At 31.5% G+C, this 18,335-nt stretch overlaps 2 protein-coding genes and 1 long non-coding RNA gene across 6 annotated transcripts in view; all 3 read left to right on the forward strand.

The window, feature by feature from the left end:
* Nucleotides 1-18,335, forward strand: part of LOC134263755 (multiple epidermal growth factor-like domains protein 11) — a 97,440-nt gene that overhangs the window by 1,929 nt on the left and 77,176 nt on the right. Inside the window, exon 5 of the mRNA XM_062746138.1 lies at nt 322-459. Coding sequence (XP_062602122.1) covers nt 322-459 — 138 coding nt within the window. The remainder of the gene's footprint in view (nt 1-321; nt 460-18,335) is intronic.
* LOC134263756 (multiple epidermal growth factor-like domains protein 10) lies at nt 606-4,603 on the forward strand. 2 transcript variants are annotated; one of them, XM_062746141.1, is made up of 8 exons: nt 606-737; nt 1,104-1,241; nt 1,594-1,731; nt 1,942-2,048; nt 2,239-2,359; nt 2,623-2,694; nt 3,075-3,096; nt 4,009-4,603. In XM_062746141.1, the coding sequence occupies exons 1-8, from the start codon at nt 614-616 to the stop codon at nt 4,100-4,102; spliced, it is 816 nt and encodes a 271-aa protein (XP_062602125.1). In that variant the 5' UTR covers nt 606-613; the 3' UTR covers nt 4,103-4,603. The 2 variants fall into 2 exon arrangements, with proteins under 2 accessions (XP_062602125.1, XP_062602124.1); XM_062746140.1 differs by having other exon boundaries at nt 2,236-2,359; nt 4,009-4,574.
* On the forward strand, nt 7,571-17,662 carry LOC134263758 (uncharacterized). Of its 3 annotated transcripts, none has more exons than XR_009991348.1 (6): nt 7,571-7,641; nt 10,343-10,416; nt 10,726-10,859; nt 10,949-11,068; nt 11,171-11,319; nt 17,532-17,662. It is a non-coding gene; the product is annotated as an uncharacterized LOC134263758 (long non-coding RNA). The 3 variants fall into 3 exon arrangements; XR_009991347.1 differs by lacking the exon at nt 17,532-17,662 and adding an exon at nt 11,885-12,024; XR_009991349.1 differs by lacking the exon at nt 17,532-17,662 and adding an exon at nt 11,600-11,648.

The raw sequence follows: 18,335 nt of genomic DNA on the forward strand, positions 1-18,335 counted from the left end.
TAATTAATGTCTTTTTAATTAATTTTTACAAGGGATATCAATATTTCATCACTTGTATATACCATAATGATATACATTACATATTTATTAAGTTTTGCAAAAGTAATAGAAGAAAACTATTTGATAAAAGAATAGAAACATTAACATATTAAATAAAACAGAGAAAATGACATGGCACTTGATCCTACCTCTGATGTTGTTGAGGTCCGTGTTTGCTCTTCTCCTGTTTTAAATTGTTTTATGGACTTTTGATCTTGAATACTGTACGTTATCTCTGTATGTTATATGATAATAGTTAAATAAAACCTTTAAAATATCTAGAATGTGATGGCGGGATGTATGGTCTAAACTGCAGTCAAGTCTGTGGTCACTGTCTTAATTATAAACAATGTCATCATATCAACGGTACTTGTTTACAGGGATGTTCTAATGGATACAAAGGATCTCTCTGCAATTCTGGTATAGTATTACCATCATTGCTTCTTCCTCAAACACAGTAAATATATATTTGGCATATTCTCATATTTACTTCTAAATGTAGAATTGTTATTTTCAAATTAAAACACTAATTGTAAGGGAAATTTCTTAATAAAAAATAGCGTGTGATGGAGGTATGTATGGAAACAACTGTAATCACAGCTGTGGACATTGCATTAACGATATTCAGTGCAACCACGTCAACGGTTTATGTTATGGAGGGTGTTCTGTAGGCTTCAAGGGATTGCTTTGTGACAAAGGTATCGTGTTTTCAATTTTAAAGTCAATTATAGGGTGTAATTGAGAATTTAAAAAAAATGTTTATGAACATCAGTTTTTGAATGAGCCATATAGGTATGCAAACTTTTTCATGAAATGATGTTTTTATTAGTCAAAGGGGTATATTTCTTATAATTGGCATTGTAATTGAGATAATGTAAAGTATATAAGGTAAAAAAAATAATGTGTATTCTTTTATTTTTCCTTTTTAAAAGGTTTTTGCAATACTCTTGCACGCTGGAATTGAGCGATTGATTTGGCATGTACCGAGTGAAGTTTAAAACCGATTCTGTTGCATAAGTTCATATATAAGATTTCTTTCAAAACCTTTTTTTATTTATATTCAGCATGTGACAGTGGAATGTATGGTGTTAATTGTAATCAAGTATGTGGTCATTGTCTAAACAATGAACAGTGTCATCATATCAACGGTACTTGTTTACAAGGATGTTCTAAAGGATACCAGGGATCCCTCTGCAACATTGGTATGTTTTTTTTGAGATGAGGATTGGGAGAATCTGTGTGTAACTTGGTTATTGATATGTTAATCTATAACAATAGCATGCACACAAAACAAAGACCACAGTATCTTATTTCGTTTACATCTTCTGAATTTTGTTTCTCTTTACTTATTTGTTTATAATCTCTCAAACTACAAGTAGGTATTTAAACTTTTGTCAAAATCATTGCATTTGCAAAAGGTAGTACACTCTAGTTATCTACAATAAAAATGCTTTAAACGATTCGAATTAAGTTTAAACCTTTTTTTAATATTGTGTTTGCACTAGAAAAAGTTTTTGGTAGAAAGAAAGAAAAATTGTTTTATTCATTGATTAGTGTGTGAGGATGCAAAGTATGGTTATAACTGCAATAAAAGCTGTGGACACTGTATGAACAATACCACGTGTAACCATGTCAACGGTACATGTCCAGGAGGGTGTGCTGTAGGATACGACGGGCCTCTTTGTACAAATGGTATAAAATAATCATATGTAATATTTTGTTTTGTTTGTTTGACAGTAGTTTCTTTTTCATTTCATCTTTTTATGCTTTGTATATTATTTTTGTGTCCTGTGCTGTCAGGAAACACCTAATTATGTTTTTTTTCAGCTTGATCTACCGGATGACAGTGAGATTGATTCCACAGGTGACCTGAAAGTTCTTTAACCTTTTAATTTTTTGTAGTTTGTGGACGATCGTACTGGGGAGTCAATTGCAAAGAGACATGTAGTACAGAATGTGTCAGCCAGACCTGTCATCACGAATCAGGACATTGTCTATCATACACACAGGTAATGTAATTAATAAAACATACGAAGGGCATGAAAAAATAAAATGATTTTTTTTTAAACTTAATGAAATAATAAATTCTAAGTTGCATTTTTCTAAAGTTGAAATCAATTTCATTTTGTTATAGATACATAATTATATTGCAAATGGTCTACGTATAAATTGTAGTCTTCTTTTATCCAATTTTAGCAGGCACAAAGTAGCGACGGATGTAAGAATGACTATACAATCACCATTACAAGTGTGGTTGTCTGTATTTTAATTGTCTTGATGAGCAGTCTCCTAAACTTTATCATCTGGAGGAAAATGCAGCGTACGTAATTGCTTTAATTCTATTTTGCCATTTATGTGTCTTTTCAAACATTCAAAAAAATAGTACATGAAAAATAGAATTAAAAACATATTCCATTTATGCTTTTTTAAAATGTTTAAGTTAAAAGTAATACTTTTTAACACATATATGTTGGAAATACTTAAATCGAAAGTGTTTTACCGAAAGCGTAAACTATTGGTACTGGATAAGACATCCTTTTTTAAAAATAATCCTTCTGTTATGAATTCACTCTATTTTTACAGAGAAAGGGAAGGTTTTAGACACCACAAATGAAAAAGACTTTTACAACGAATTCCCATCTGTTGATATAGGAGGTATGATAAAATATACACACGTAAAGGGCATTTTTATCATATGAACACTGTAATGTGAACAAAGATAACGGTGAAATTCAATGGTGTTTTTTTTTTCGATGCCTACAATATAAGTTGAAGTAAAAGTAGCATCCAACCATTGCCACTGTATTTAAAATCATCGTATTAAAAGCTAATGTCATGGTTTAGAAAAAAAACTCTATTACATTCATTCTTGGATAAATAATTATATAATGACCAGGACTGTTGGGAAAATGTTTAAGAGCTATAAAGTCCATGAAAAGCTTTTGTTAACAAATGAAATATCGATCCCATTACATGTAAAAAAAAAAGTAAAACTTTATCGGGAAGGTTGCAATTTTTAAGCTTATACTTTTCAGATAAACAAAGTGGGCGAGATATGTATGTATTTTTTTATTCACTTATTTAATATTGAACTTTTCCACTTTACTTAAAGCTTTTTCAAGGATTGATTTCTTAATAATTTTAGCTAACCTGAGCCGTAGGCTCAAGTGAGCTTTTCTGATCACATTTTGTCCGTCGTCCGTCCGTCTGTCCGTCTGTCTAGCTGTTCGTCTGTCCGTCCGTCTGTAAACTTTTCACATTTTCGACTTCTTCTCAAGAACCAATGGGCCATTTTTAACCAAACTTGGTACAAAGCATCCTTGCGTAAAGGGGAGTTTAAATTGTTAAAAAGAAGGGCCAAGTCCCCATACAAGGGGAAATAATCAAGAAAAGACAAAAATAGGGTGGAGTCACTAAAAAAACTTCTTTTTAAGAACCACTGGGCCAGGAAAGCGAAAACTTATTTGGACGCATCCTTGGGTAGTGTAGATATTAAATTGTTAAAATCATGACCCCCAAGGGTAGGGCGGGCCACAATAGGGAATCCAAGTTTTACATAGAAATATATATAGAACAAATCTTTAAAAAATCTTCTTCTCAAGAACCACTGGGCCAGGAAAGCTGAAGTTTATATGGAAGCATCCTTTGGTAGTGTAGATATTAAATTGTTAAAATCATGACCCCTGGGGGTGGGCGGGGCCACAATAGGGAATTCCAAGTTTTACATAGAAAAATATAGAACAAATTTTTAAAAATCTTCCTCTCAAGAACCACTGGGCCAGGAAAGCTGAAACTTATGTGGGAGCATCCTTGAGTAGTGTAGATTCTAAAGTTTTAAAATAAAAAAGGGAAGGGGGTTGTTGGGCATGATAGGTATAGCAAGAGGGGGAATCTGGTAAAGATATTCATCACCTAAGTTACTCAGGTGAGCGATGTGGCCCATGGGCCTCTTGTCTTTTAATCTGACAGGAATATTTCCCCTTATGCAGAACTAAGTGAACTTGACCACACAAACACTTATGAAGAACTTCATCAAAATGCAAAAGCAGACAAAAAAATGTAGATGGTGGCGTTATTGATGTTTACAGTTTAGAACATAACTCAGGAGTATTTGTAGCTTTGCTTACATAGACAATTCTTATTGTTTTATGTCTACATATATTTGTTTTTTATTGAGGGGACATATGTCATATACCCTCAGTTTTGTTATGCTACATTTTATCTTCACATATCTCAACCAGATTCAGAATCCAATCGCATAACATGTTGTGGAGAAGGGGATATATATTAACATTATAACGTTACTTACGTTCATTTGCACACACAAGCTTGTGCTCAGCATTGATGTAAAAGCTTTCCATGTGTACCCACAATTATTAAAATTTGCATATTTCTTCAAATGTTTTAAGTGTCAAATTTATTTAATTATTTGACTTTTGTTCACATCTCAACGGAATCCTATCACAACACAATATGGAGGAAGGAGGTTATAGTAATGCTAATTTTCAAAAGTTTTAAACATGCTCAATGGCAACCTTAACGTTCTCCACAATTTTAATTTGCTTCACTCTCAAAATTGTTTTCTACCTAAGCCTATGATGAGCCAGAAATATTTTAAAATGACATTGTTTAAATCATTTTCTTCAATTTTGTATCTATAAACTATGTATAAAAGATCTTAACACATACTAGTAATTGAATGAATGTTTCTCTGCTTTTAGTACATTAGCATTACATACTTTCTCGTAATTACATATGTATAATATGCAAAACAATATGTTTTCCTAATTTTAATTTTTAAATTAGGAATTTGAGACGGGTTGGAATGTCACATATCCTTTCACTTTTTTAATCAAAATTTAATAATAAAATTTAAAAAACGTACTTTCTAAAGGTTGTGTTGTATCTTTCAAATTTCCACGACTAAAGTAAAATTAAATACCACAATATGGCATGCCAACAGAAAGAGTGTGCAATAATTTTAGCATCTGCAATATTTAGTCGCTGAGACAACTGTAACGGATATTTGATTTGTTACAGAGAGATGCAGGGCTTAAGTAGAAGTTGACTTCAGATTCAAACAAAAATGATTCCTATGATTTAACATACGCAAAGACAAATTGTGCTCAAATTTCAAGCATTTGAAATTGAGTACATGCTTAGAAAACTGCGACAGAACTTTGGAAAGGACAGATGCACAGATAAACAGGAAATTGATATCAGATTTGTACAAAAATGAAACCACCAAATGACATACTTAAGCAAACACTGTGCTAAAATGTTAAGCATATGCTATGAGTAATAAAAAAATAAGGTATTTTTTTTTAATTCGGACTTGTGAACATTCAGACTTGTAAAATTGTAAAATAGTGGATGGTCGGACTCGTAAACCTTCCGATTTTTAAGCCGTTGGACTATTGGACTTTAGGACTAGCGGGCTTATCCAGGGACCTGAGCATAATGCATATACATGTATTAACATAAAAATTCTTCTACATGTCATGTGCAAAAAGGTTACATGTAATGAAAATTTGTCAACAAAGACAACTCCAGCTTGTAGTATATTTTTTTTATGTTTTATAGTGACAATATTTCAATTGATTTTGAATATGCATAATTATGATATACAAGACATACAAGCTTTCAGGTAAAAACTGGTAAAAAGCTATTTGCCAAAAAATTTCACGACTTCCACCTCCACCAAAAGCTTATCGCAATGAGTATGATGTAATTTTCTATCTAAATTATGACAGGGGTCCTTGTTTAAACCGCATAAGATAATATTCGCAATGCATTTACAAGGAATGTTTTACCCGACTTTTTAAAGTGCATTCGTACAAGGTTATGCTCATCGGAATGTTTGTGTTATTAAAATCTTAATCGAATTATTATATGGAAGAGATATTGTTATGTTTGAAAAGAACATTCCACACTATTTAATGTGAAATTAAGCATTTTGCTTTAAACAATCAAAAATTACAAAGGAATATTTACTTTAACTGTAAAACTATATTGTTCATGTGGATACTGGAAAGTTACTTCCGGAAAAAGATCACAGTCAAAACATACAATTTAAATTTTATCAAGGAAAGTTGTCCCGTTTTATCTTGATATGATTTATTTAGTGGTGAAAGGGCATTAAAGCTTTAAAAATTTTTCTAATCGGCTATCCCTGTATTAAAAACATTATATATATGGACATTATGCCTTGTATTTTATTTAGTAAGGACAAATTTATGTCTGGATAATGATGTGACCATTCACTACACTTAAGCACGTTCCGATCGATTTATTTTATCAAGTATTTAGTTTGTGAAAAAGAAATGATTCCTGGGTATAAAGCAAGCACAAAAATCTCATGTTATCAGCGTTTCTAAATATTTATAAATGTAGAAAATAAATACATAATAATTAAAAATTCTTAACGTTTGAAGTGGGACGATGTTTTTACATTTTATAAAGAATAATAGTTCTCTATTTTGTTTATTTTCAACTTTAAGTCTGGGAGTCTTCCTCAGGATTCACATATTTGTTGCGTTTTTATTAAATCAAAACTACACTGCATATCTAGTTGTAGATTACATTAATCTTTAGTTTTAAACTTTTAATGTAAATGCCTCTTAATTATACAGGCCATGGTTTGTTGACGCAGAGGACCAGGGGTAATACTGAACATGCATTATATAATTAAGAAAATCACAAGCGTTTAATGTCACGAGGATATACATTAACAGATAAATATAAGATATTTAAAAAGATCACCATTTCAGTTTTAGTTGCTTTATGAAAGGAACAATTAATTGGTTTTCGGCCGATTTTTGACGCTTGCGTCAATATATGTTTCTTGTTTGTATTTTATTATGTAAGAAATACATAAACGAATTGGGCAGCAGGCATAGCCTGTATAAGCCCTGTTTTGTAATTTGACGTGTTCAAAGAATCAAGGAATTTAATTCATGTTATTTATACTCACAAAAACACTAAAAACTGTGGAAAAGGAATTTCATCCCTATCACACTGTGATTAAAATCATTCAGAAAGGGGCAAAAAAAAGTAGATGAAAAAAAAGTTTTTAGCATCAATTACATACATATAATAGAATCTCTGCCAAAAATCAAAATGTGTTACGCAATCTGGCACGTCTGTGTCATGTTTGAATAAATATTAAGAGAGTAGTTGCGAATTTTTTGCACATATCGGACGCATAAATAATCTATAAAGAAATCAATATCTTTTATTTTATTTTGGAATTCGAGTTTTGAAACCAATCTCTAGAACACTAATTTTGCTTTTTTCTAAGAATATTCTAAATTCATTTTCGAAGGATAATGTCATCATTTCAAATTGTTTTTCGTCCATTTCATTCAATTAAAGATTTCATTAATTTAAATCTCATTCTTCTTTAACTTCGAATTTAAAAATATTAATCTATTCTTTTTTTTCTTTATTCAAGCGTGATTTTAAATTGGTATTGATGAAAAAATTGAATCATTTGTCTCTAACTCCCATATTAAGAATCTCCTAAGAGTGAGCCTAGATACACAGAGGCAGCCTACAAATTTGCTATAGAGAGCAGCGGAAGTAATTTAGGTGTTCTTCCACGTAAGTTATCCATACGTTAATTAAAATACTACAAATGCAATTACTTATTATATACATAATGGTCCAATCTAATTGATAGTTTATATGCAAATGTTGAACCATAAAACCCCAAACTTTGCATCCTGTATATGAACGGAATATGGAATTGTTAACATAGGAAAGTTGACAAAAGAAAAGCTTGTTTGTCTTGTTTGCCATAAAGTAAACGATAAAAATATTTTTTATTTGCATCTTAGTCTACAAATAAATTAAGTAAACACTATTTTCCCTGCGTAAATTCAAGAAAATTCCAATTTTTAAGATCGGAATATGCAGTGTTCTCAGCAATATTAAAAACAAGAGGCCCAAGGGCCTTGAATCGATCTTCTGATAAATTGTACAATCTCTCACTTCTATTTGAAGCCTCTAACTCTAAGTATCCTAAGACCCAAGTGCATCAACTGACTCTTAGGCAATTAGGACTGAAGATATTTTAATAAAGCTATAAAAAAAACCGTAAGGAGGTCACAGTGACCTATTTTAACATTGAAGTTTTCTGAGGACTCAAGATGCATTAATACACAAAAATTGAAGATTCTAAGCCAATAAGTATTTGAGATATTTAAAAGTAGGTCACTACTGTGACCTCTTTCTTGTCTGCATTCTCCGAAAACCCAAGACGCATCAACTGACAAAGTTTGCTGATTCTAGGCCAATTAGTACTTGAGATACTTAAAGATAGCCATAAAATGTCACAAGTAGGTCACTGTGAACTAATTTACAGTAGACGATTGTTGAAAACCCAAGACACATCAACTGACAATGTTTCATGATTCTAAGTCAATAAGTATCTGATATATTCAAAAGTAGGTCATTATGACATACTTTTTGGTCGACATTCTCCGAAAAACAAAATGCCCCAACTGACAAAGTTTTACAATTCTAGATCAATCACTACTTGAGATACGAAAATATAGCCATAAAATGTCAAAAGTAGGCAAGGTGATGTAATTTTTGGTTTGCATTACCCGAAAACACAAGATGCATCAACTGACAAAGTTTGATGATTCTAAGCCAATAAGTACCTGAGACTTGATATAGCCATAAAATGTCAGAAATAGGTCACCTTGACCTACTTTTTTGTACATTCTTGGAAAATCCAAAATTCATCAACTGACAAAGCTTGATTATTCTAAGCCAATAAGTACTTGACATACTTAAATAAAGCCATAAAATATCAAAAGAAGATCACGATGACCTACTTTGCAGGAGACGATTTTCAAAAAACCCAAGCTACATCAAATGAAAAAGTTTGATGATTCTAAGCCAATAAGTAGCCGAACTATTCAAAAGTAGGTCACCATGACCTACTTTTTGGTCGGCATTCTCCGAAAACCAAAAAGTCATCAGCTGACAAAGTTTGATTCTTAACCAATAATAACCGGAGATACGTATATAAAGCCATACAATGTCAAAAGTAGGTCAGTTTGACCTACTTTTTGGACGTAATTCTTCGAAACCCAAGATGCATCAACTCACAAAGTTTGATGACTTTAAAACCAATAAATACTTAAGATACTCAAATATAGCTATAAATTGTCGAAAGTAGGTCATCATGACCTACATTTTGGTCGACGTTTTTTGAAGTCCCAAGATGCATCTACTGACAAAGTTTAATGATCATAGGTCTGAATGTAATCATAATATGCCTTTTAAACAATTTGAAAACAAATGCCTGCAAAATTCAAAAAGTAGGTCACAGTGCAATTTGTAAACAAATGCCTGCAAAATGCATCATAAGATTTGATGATTCTAAACCTCTCAGAGTCTGAAAAATGGGATTAAAATTTTTAGAAGAGATTTTTCATAAAATTCAAAAAGCAGGTGACGGTGACCTACTTTTAAGATGACGTTTTATAAGGACCCAAAAACTGACAAAGTTTGATGATCATAGGCCCTAAAGTGTCCAAAATATGTCTCGAATTCAATTTGGAAACAAATGCCCGCAAAATTTAAAAAGTAGGTCACCGTGACTTACGTTTGAGTTAACATAAAGTGAAGTCCTAAGATGCATCAACTTACAAGACTTGATGATCCTAGTTTTTATAGTAAGCAAAATATAAACGTTTTTATTAAGTGTAAATTAAGGTCAACTTTGAAGTGGCTTTGAGACCATGCCCTTTGCCTTTTCCGTGCAAATTTTGATCTTCGACATATCCTGATCCTTGTATGTAAGTTTGATGAAAATCTGCCTGATTGTTATGGAGGAAAAGATTTTTAGCAACCAGTACTTTCCTGATTATCTCCCCTTATTTAAGGGTCCCAACCCTTATTTTAGTAAAAATGGTAGCCCTTGGGCCAAGGATACGCTGTGACAAATTTAACGCTGATTGGCCAAGGGGTTCTTTAGTTATGGCGCATATTCTAAAAAGTTTACGCACATCGCACACCACACAAATGGCCATAGCATTAGCTCTTTGAGCCTTTGGCTCAGAAGAGCTAAAAATCTGTTCAAGTATAGCAGAGAGGATTGGTGAACATGTAAACTTGTAAAAAAAAAATTGAAAAACTTATCGCCATTACACTGCATCAACCAATTCCGTTACAAAGATGGTGCTTTATTCATTTTTTTGTAAATTGTGTATAATCTTTTGAGTTATGCACATACCATTCAGAGATGTGGTTTTATACAAAGTAAAAAATTAAAACTTCTCATTTCTAGTTGACAAGTATCGCCTGTTCCTGTCTTCAAGTGTACCAAAACGGGGGAATCATATCAATGCCATTACACTTCCTGTATGTTAATATTTGTATTGCTTAGCTATTGATTAAAATGAATGTTTACTGTAAGAAATAAAAGTACATTACAAGGAAATCAATCCTTTGGATATCTGAATGAAAGTACTTCAAATTCCTGTAAACTGTCGAAAAAATAAGTTCTCATCAGTATCAATATTAATTAATATTTACAGTGCTGAAAAATTAAAACCGTTTTTGTACTGAAAGATACATATTAGAGGATTTAATGAGCAGATGAAAAAATTCTTTCATATCAAAGTAGAGTTATAATTACAAAAAAAATATTGACTTATTTCCATTTTTCAGTCCTACACCAAGAACAAGGCTTTTATAATAACACCCTATCCCGCGATAGAGGGCGTGCCAACTTTTTGCGCCTGCTCACTGACTACGAATCAGATGAAGTCATTTGTATGGATCCCCTAACGAAAGTTGAATCAGTGAGTAAATACATTTAATATCTTGATTTTAATATAACAAACGATTACCAATAAATAATGTTCATTTTGAAAATCTCTGTGATATGTAGACAAAGATGTGGCTACCAGCTGCAAACAGTAAAAAATCCATACTTCCATTCACGGTAAATTTTGGAGAAGAGCAAGTCACAGATATCAAATTTACAACAATCAACATTATCCAAGAAGGGGTAGGTAATGTTTATTGAAATGATACGTTTTCAATATCAAATGTTTTTGTAACTCCCTAGATTTCGAAGCATCCTTTTACGTTTCACTCTCTCTTTCACTAGGCAAATGACGAGTGATGTTCCGTTTCGGTTATAGAACCAAAAGGAAGCTTGAAAATAGCAGAAAACTCACAGGCGACAATGCATATGTTACATTTGGTTTCATCTGCACTTCAAAGTAAAACTGAAGGTCCCATTACAGTAGCCAGCAAGTAAAGAAAATAAATCGTAAAACCTCGAAAGAAATCGCAAACGAAAATGTATTAGGGGACGATAAACAAAAAAACGGCCTTTACAATATTTCCTTTTATCACGTCCATACATGTGTCTCTTTTCGAAATCTATTCATTATTAGTGAAGGTACATTTATATCCTAACTTAATAAATATTCAGTAAAACAACAGTTATCTAAGGATATTGATATTTTTAAAATTATCAATGAGGGAGCAGCCCAACAGTTGTCTATGGATATTTATAATTTTTCAGTATCAGTGACGGAGCTGCCCTATGAGGAGTTTTCTGAGCTGTGTTTAACACACTATAAGAGTTGTCTATGGATATTGATATATTTTTTTAAGTATTGTTAGTGAGGGAGCTGCCCTATGTGGAGTTTTTCGAACCGTGTTTATCACACTATAAAAGTTGTTTATGGATATAAATATATATTTTTCAATTTTTGTTTTTACGGAGCAGCCCTATATGGTGTATTTTGTGTCTTTTATTACGGACTAAAACAGTTATCTACAGATATGATAATATTATTTTTTGAATTATGAGTGACGGAGCAGTTCTATGTGGTGTATTTTGTGTTGTGTTTAACACACTTCAACAGTTGTCTATGGACAGAGAGGTGGACATTTTCACTGCTGTCCGTCAGATACAGATCAGACGACCGGAACTCTGCTTGTCTCTGGCAACATCTTACATAAATACGTCTCATTTTTACATTTGATGCTATGTATTTTTGATTTCCTATGTGAATCTACAATCAGAATTATTACATATATATGTTGGTCAACCTAATATCTATTAATATTTTTTGTTCCGAAAGGAAGAGTACATGATGATCTACAATGTTGTTCTGGCCTACATCCGGGTACAAGAGAAAACAACAGAGGAAAATATTTATAGCAACCAATGACAACATTCTCGAATGAAAATGTATATGACTTTTGATGGGAAAGTTCCAGTATGAAGATCCAGAATAGAGTTTAATTGCAATAAAAAAAAACTATAGTATATATCCTTATCATACTGCGATAACATCTGTTTTCATTTAATTACTAAAGTGCATTAAATTGAATGTAGGAAAGTTGACCGATTGTGATAAATGTTAAAACCACTAGATACTTCTGACAGCAAAGAAACAACTTGGGTATGGTAAAAATGTACAAAGTACATAGCTGTTAAATTTTTACATAGTGACGATTGATTTTACATATAATTGAGTTATACACCAAAACATATCATATTTATATGAAAACGCATACAACCCAAACATCATTTAAAATTTCTTAATAAAATAAGAAAAATGATGTTAATTATGCTGAAGTCCTTTTAAAAAAAATCGAAAATTACTTTTGATAGAGAAGTGAAAACTACAATCTTATAATCGATACATAACATTAAAACCGGATGAGGAAGAGAATGTGTCTTTTTCCCTTTGGCTTATGATAAAGGAAACCAACAAAATAGTATAAAAATCCTGAAAAATACAACTTAATTAAGTTTTATTTTTTATCTGTAAAATGTATAATTTAAATTGCACGGATTTGAAGTTTTCATTCAATATTTCACAAAAATGGGATTTTTTTCTATTTGACAAAAAATTGTTTAGATAAAGAAGGATGGTTTATATTTGTAGAAAGGTTGAATATTGAACATCAAATAAAGTTCACATATCCAAAAAAATATTTAAAACAAAAATATGTCAAAATAATTTTATATTTCAACCAAGACATTAATATATTTTCTCTGTATCTGGATTTCTTAACCGTATATGTATCAATGATTTGCTAGATTAAAATAAAGATACAAAACTTCTGTTTTATTATACTGCTTCATCAAAAAGAGGTTATAGTGTACAAAATCTACTCATTTTAATGGCGTTACCCTATTTTTGTATCATCATATCTAGTTGATTTCTCAACAGCACAGCAAGCACGATTGGTAGGGGTTTTCCCCTTTGGATCACAACAATTATATGAATTTATGATTATATGCACATCATATAATTCAACACCAGTGTGTATTGGTAGGCTGTAAAAGGACAAAAATATGTATTTTTTTTAATCTGTCGAGGGAGTTGTTTCTAAACGTTATTTTATTGTTATGAATGTTATTACACAATAACTTACATAAAAAGGAATAGTCAAGAGAAAGGACAAATTGTTATATTTAACTTATTATCATGAAAGTATTTAAATGAAAAATTTTAATAAAGAGGTTTGAACACACAGATATGTGCGGGGTACATAAGAACAATTATCTTCTTTCAAAGATTTGCACTAAATTCACATTTAACAAGACAGTATGTCAATAGCAGTGTCAAGTTCCAGGCTTCCTATTAAAAATGCAAGAATATGACGTTTCCTTTTAAATTTCACAGTATCAGATTAGTTTTTGTTACTTTGTGATATGAAAATTATCTCTTTTTTTCACTTTCCTTCCGTTTTGATTTCTGCACTGCGTTTTATTTTTCAGTTTTTCACTTCCCTTTTGTTATCTTCGATTTCAATTAACCCTGTTTGGTTTCTATAAAAGTATGTAGTAATTTCCAAACAAAGGGACTTTTTAAGCCTGAAATATTTAGTGTATTCATCTTTTTTCATTTCTCTAGAATTTACATACATGTAAGTCTTCCAGGGATCAAAATTATGTTATTTATTTTGTTTACCTAAATGCAATTGTCTCTATTTTTTCTCTATTAATTTTAGCACATTTTGTTTCAGAGCATAAATGTAAGCTTGCCTACAAACCAAATTTTATATATCATGCACTTAAATCATATGCTTCTTGTGAAGTAAAAAAAATCTTATAAAGGAAAGTTCGTGCTCCGTGTTTCCCGAAGTGAAAATAGCCTCAAATTTGACTAAATTCTACTAGAATAAATAAAAAAAAAATCGACAATATATCCAACTTTAGAATCGTTTTACAATATTAATAGTTCATAACTGCAAACTATAGCTATTTTGGCTGTAATTTGATTTCTATCATTTCAAATAAGAGACAAAATTCGGTCATTACCATACTTTGTCCTTTATTTGTAAAGTTTTTTTTAACTTCCGTGACTGATTAATCTGATTTTTTTTTATCACAAGTACACTTGTGTTAAATTTTCTTTGTTCAAACAAATTATTCAAAAAGTTCAAAGAACTTGTTCTTATCAAATACCGCAAATCATACACATACAAATATTGAAAGATAGTCAAATCATTAACAAAAGAAAACCTTTCAACATATACATTTGATCATTTCACTGTGCAGTGGAGCGATTATGGGGGGGAGGGGGGGTTGAATTTTACATCATTGCATAATTTCTCTCGAAATCTGGGTACTTATTATAAAAAGTAGATAAAATTCTTCCTTATCCTGTTAAATACATTTACTTCACGGGTAAGAAGTAACATTTATATATTGTCTACGCGTTGTCGAATCAGAAAATTCGTTTTAGTTACCAAAAGGATTTTTAAAACTATAGAAAACACTTAAATTATTGTAATGTTTTATGCTGTAGACTAGCATTTGAAAACTAATCTTTTTTAAAAGGTACACAGATCACTATACATGATAGGTTTAGTTGATAACATTCACTATGATTTAGATGTTCTGCCTAAATTATAAACAATTCCTGTGCATCCTACTGTACATGTATATCCTTCCACAAATATATGAATTGTAATATTCCATACTTGTTCAGCAAAATTATTCTAACATTCTATTCTGATATTATTCTTTTTTGTTTACATGCTTTAATTAAATATAATGGAAAAAAAGTTATATGTGGGATAAATATCTAATATAATCTGCTATATTTGTATTCCCAATTTTTCGAGTATTTGTTATTCATATCGAATAGACAATAAAAAACAAAAACAGGGGTTGAAAATAACGTTAATGATTGCATGTACTTCTATACAGTCTTTGATTTTTCTAATCATAACTTAAAATTTACTTAAATAACCTCAATCAGCTCTTTTTAAATAAGACGCGAAGCCTTGATCACCACTGTAAACAAAACATTCATCTCGCCGAAAATGTTCATGATTCCGCTAAACTGAGAAGGTTTACACATGATGTATCATCTCATAACAAACATCAGCGCTGTGCAATGCAGAAATGCTCGAATTGAAGGTGACATGTCAGATTCGTTTTCCGGCAGAACCTCTAAAAATGAAAGTGAAAGTAGGAAAATTTCAGAGTTCTCACTGGCGTTATAATACACAAAATAATTCGGCTGATTTTCTTAATAAATTACATTTGCCAAGCTTTTTGGTAGGAAAGATACTGCCAATTAACAAGTATGAGGCTCAGTTCAGTACATCTGCCCAATTTCTGTTATGCAAGTCTGCAAATTTAGGAACTTGTAAGTTTTTCCTGCACTACTTTCTTCTCCTACCGATTCTAAAAATAATTAGTGGGATGTACCCAATTAAGGTCTTCCGTTTCCAAGGACTGATACGACTCGATGGTTGTCCAAGCCTAGCTAATGGACCATTGTTTTAGTGATGATAAAAATGAAAGTCTTGTCCAGTACGGGTCGATATATGCTATTGCTTGCAATAGCAGACTTTCTAGTTATTATTTTTCTTCTTCCTGGGTACTTATTTGTCCGCGAATGATCTTGTAAACTGTTCATCTGGTGTAGGTAAAACCTTTTTAGGGTAAGTAGACATGTTATGTAGATTTGTGGAATCAAGGTCATTTTGCACGCACATGCTTGCAAGAGCGCGCACGTGCAACATGTAAAATGACCAATATAATTAATATAGCCGCAACTTTTCTATTTTTTGATGGAATGTGTTGAAACTCAGAATATAAGAATATATTAGTATTATAGACAAGAGGACATAGTCAAATTATCATGAACGCACGCGCATGCACGTGCGCTTTGCTCTGATTGGCTGAAACAAAAATCTTAATATCTTATTCGTTTTTTGACGAAATACTTTGAAACTTAAAACATAGTCATACATTAAGATATCCTACGATATGATATAAAATAATTTTCATGAAATCACGCGCATGCGTGTGCGCTGCAATCTGATTGGCTAAAACTTTAAATGGCGATAACTCCGTTGGTTTTCAACCAAAAAGGATGGGATTTAAAACATAGTCTTAATGGACCCCTACAAGAAGGCATGGCCATCATGCACATGCATGTGCAATATGTATAATTACAAATGCACTTGATTTAGCGTATTTTCGAATATTTTTTGATTAAATGCCTTTATATTAAGTACATTAAAATAAATTAATAGTGTAGATACAATGATATGGTCATTCCGCATATGCATGCAAGTGTGCGCACGTGCAATGCTAAAATTTGCTATATACTTGGTATACCTTAGGAAAAACGTTGTTTAAGTTTAAGATGCATAGAGTTTAGTTTATTTGATGAAGCTTAGAGGGAATGAGGCACCAAAATGAAGTTGGGGGAGCGTTTAGGGAACATCTGTAACGGTTCCCGTTACAATTAGCACTAGTTTAGTTTATTTTTACCATTTCATATATTTTTCTAACTCCATAGATATAAGAGAATCCTTTTACGTTTCACTCTCTCTTTCACTAGGCAAATGACGAGGGATGTTCCGTGTCCATTATAGAACCAACAGGAAGCTTAAAAGAAGCAGAAAACTCACAGGCTACAACGCAGATGTTGCATATGGTTTCATCTGCACTTCAAAGTAAAACTGAGGGTCCCATTACAGTTTTCAGCTGGTAAAGAAAATAAATTGTAAAACTTCGAAAGAAATCGCAAATGAAAATGTATTATAGGACGATAAACAAAAAACGACCTTAACACAATTTCGTTTTATCACGTCCAAATGTGTGTCTCTTTCAGGTACTTTTATATATTAACTTAATAAATATTCAGCATATACAACAATTATCTACGGATATTGATATTTTTTTTAAAATATTCAATGATGGAGCAGCCCTACATGGAGTCGCCGTGTTTCTGTTCTGTGCCTAACACACTACAACAGTTTATGGATATATTGATATTTTTTTATTATTAGTGAGGGAGCTGCCCAATGTGGAGGTTTTTTTTATACTTTGTTTAACATACTACAACAGTTGTCTATGAATAAAAATATATATTTTTTTATTATTTATCATGGAGCAGCCCTATATGCTGTATTTTGTGCCTTATATAGCACACTATAACAGTTATTTATTGATATATATTTTCTATCCCCAGTGACGGGGCAGCCCTATGTGGAGTTTTCTGTACCGTGTTTAACACACTATAACAGTTATCTATGGACGGGGAGGTTGACATTTTTACTGCCGTCCGTCAGTTACAGATAAGACGACCAGAACTCTGCTCCACTCTGGTAATTTTTAATCATTAATACATCTCCTGACCTCTAAACATTTAATGCAATGTATTATTCATTTCTTTTGTCATTCTTCATTCTGCAATAATGTGTGTTGTCAATCTCAGATATAATTTTGATCATTTTTACTGTTTCTTCTTAAATAAATAAATTAATACCTCTATACATTTGATGCAATACATTGTTAATTTCTTATCTGATTATGCATTCAAAATTAATTCATTTATGTGCAGGTTAATCTGAAATCTATTAATGTTTTTATTTTCTGTTGCTAAGGGAGGAGTATATGATGATCTACAACGTTGTTCTGGACTACATCCGGGCACAAGAGGAAACAACAGAGGAAAATATTTATAGCAACCAATGACAACATCCTCCAATAAAAATGTGAATAACTTTTTGGGGAAAATACTTGTAGGAAGACCAAAACTTGATTTGATTTGCAATAAAAAAAAAACTATAGTATATCTCTTTATCATTTTGCGATAACATCTTGTGTTCATTCAATGACTAAGGTACATTAAATCAAATGTAGTAATGCCATTTATTGTTTAACTGGCTTTAAATTAAAACATATTTATTTTCATGTACATATGTTTTGTTGCTAATGTTTGTATAACTACTGTAATTCTATTAACTGGTGCATTGTAAAATGAATACTTTAT

Source organism: Saccostrea cucullata, unplaced genomic scaffold (assembly GCF_032062105.1).
Source record: "Saccostrea cucullata isolate Sc308-1 unplaced genomic scaffold, CSIRO_AGI_Scuc_v1 ctg1192, whole genome shotgun sequence".
In the NCBI taxonomy this organism is placed as follows: domain Eukaryota; kingdom Metazoa; phylum Mollusca; class Bivalvia; order Ostreida; family Ostreidae; genus Saccostrea; species Saccostrea cuccullata.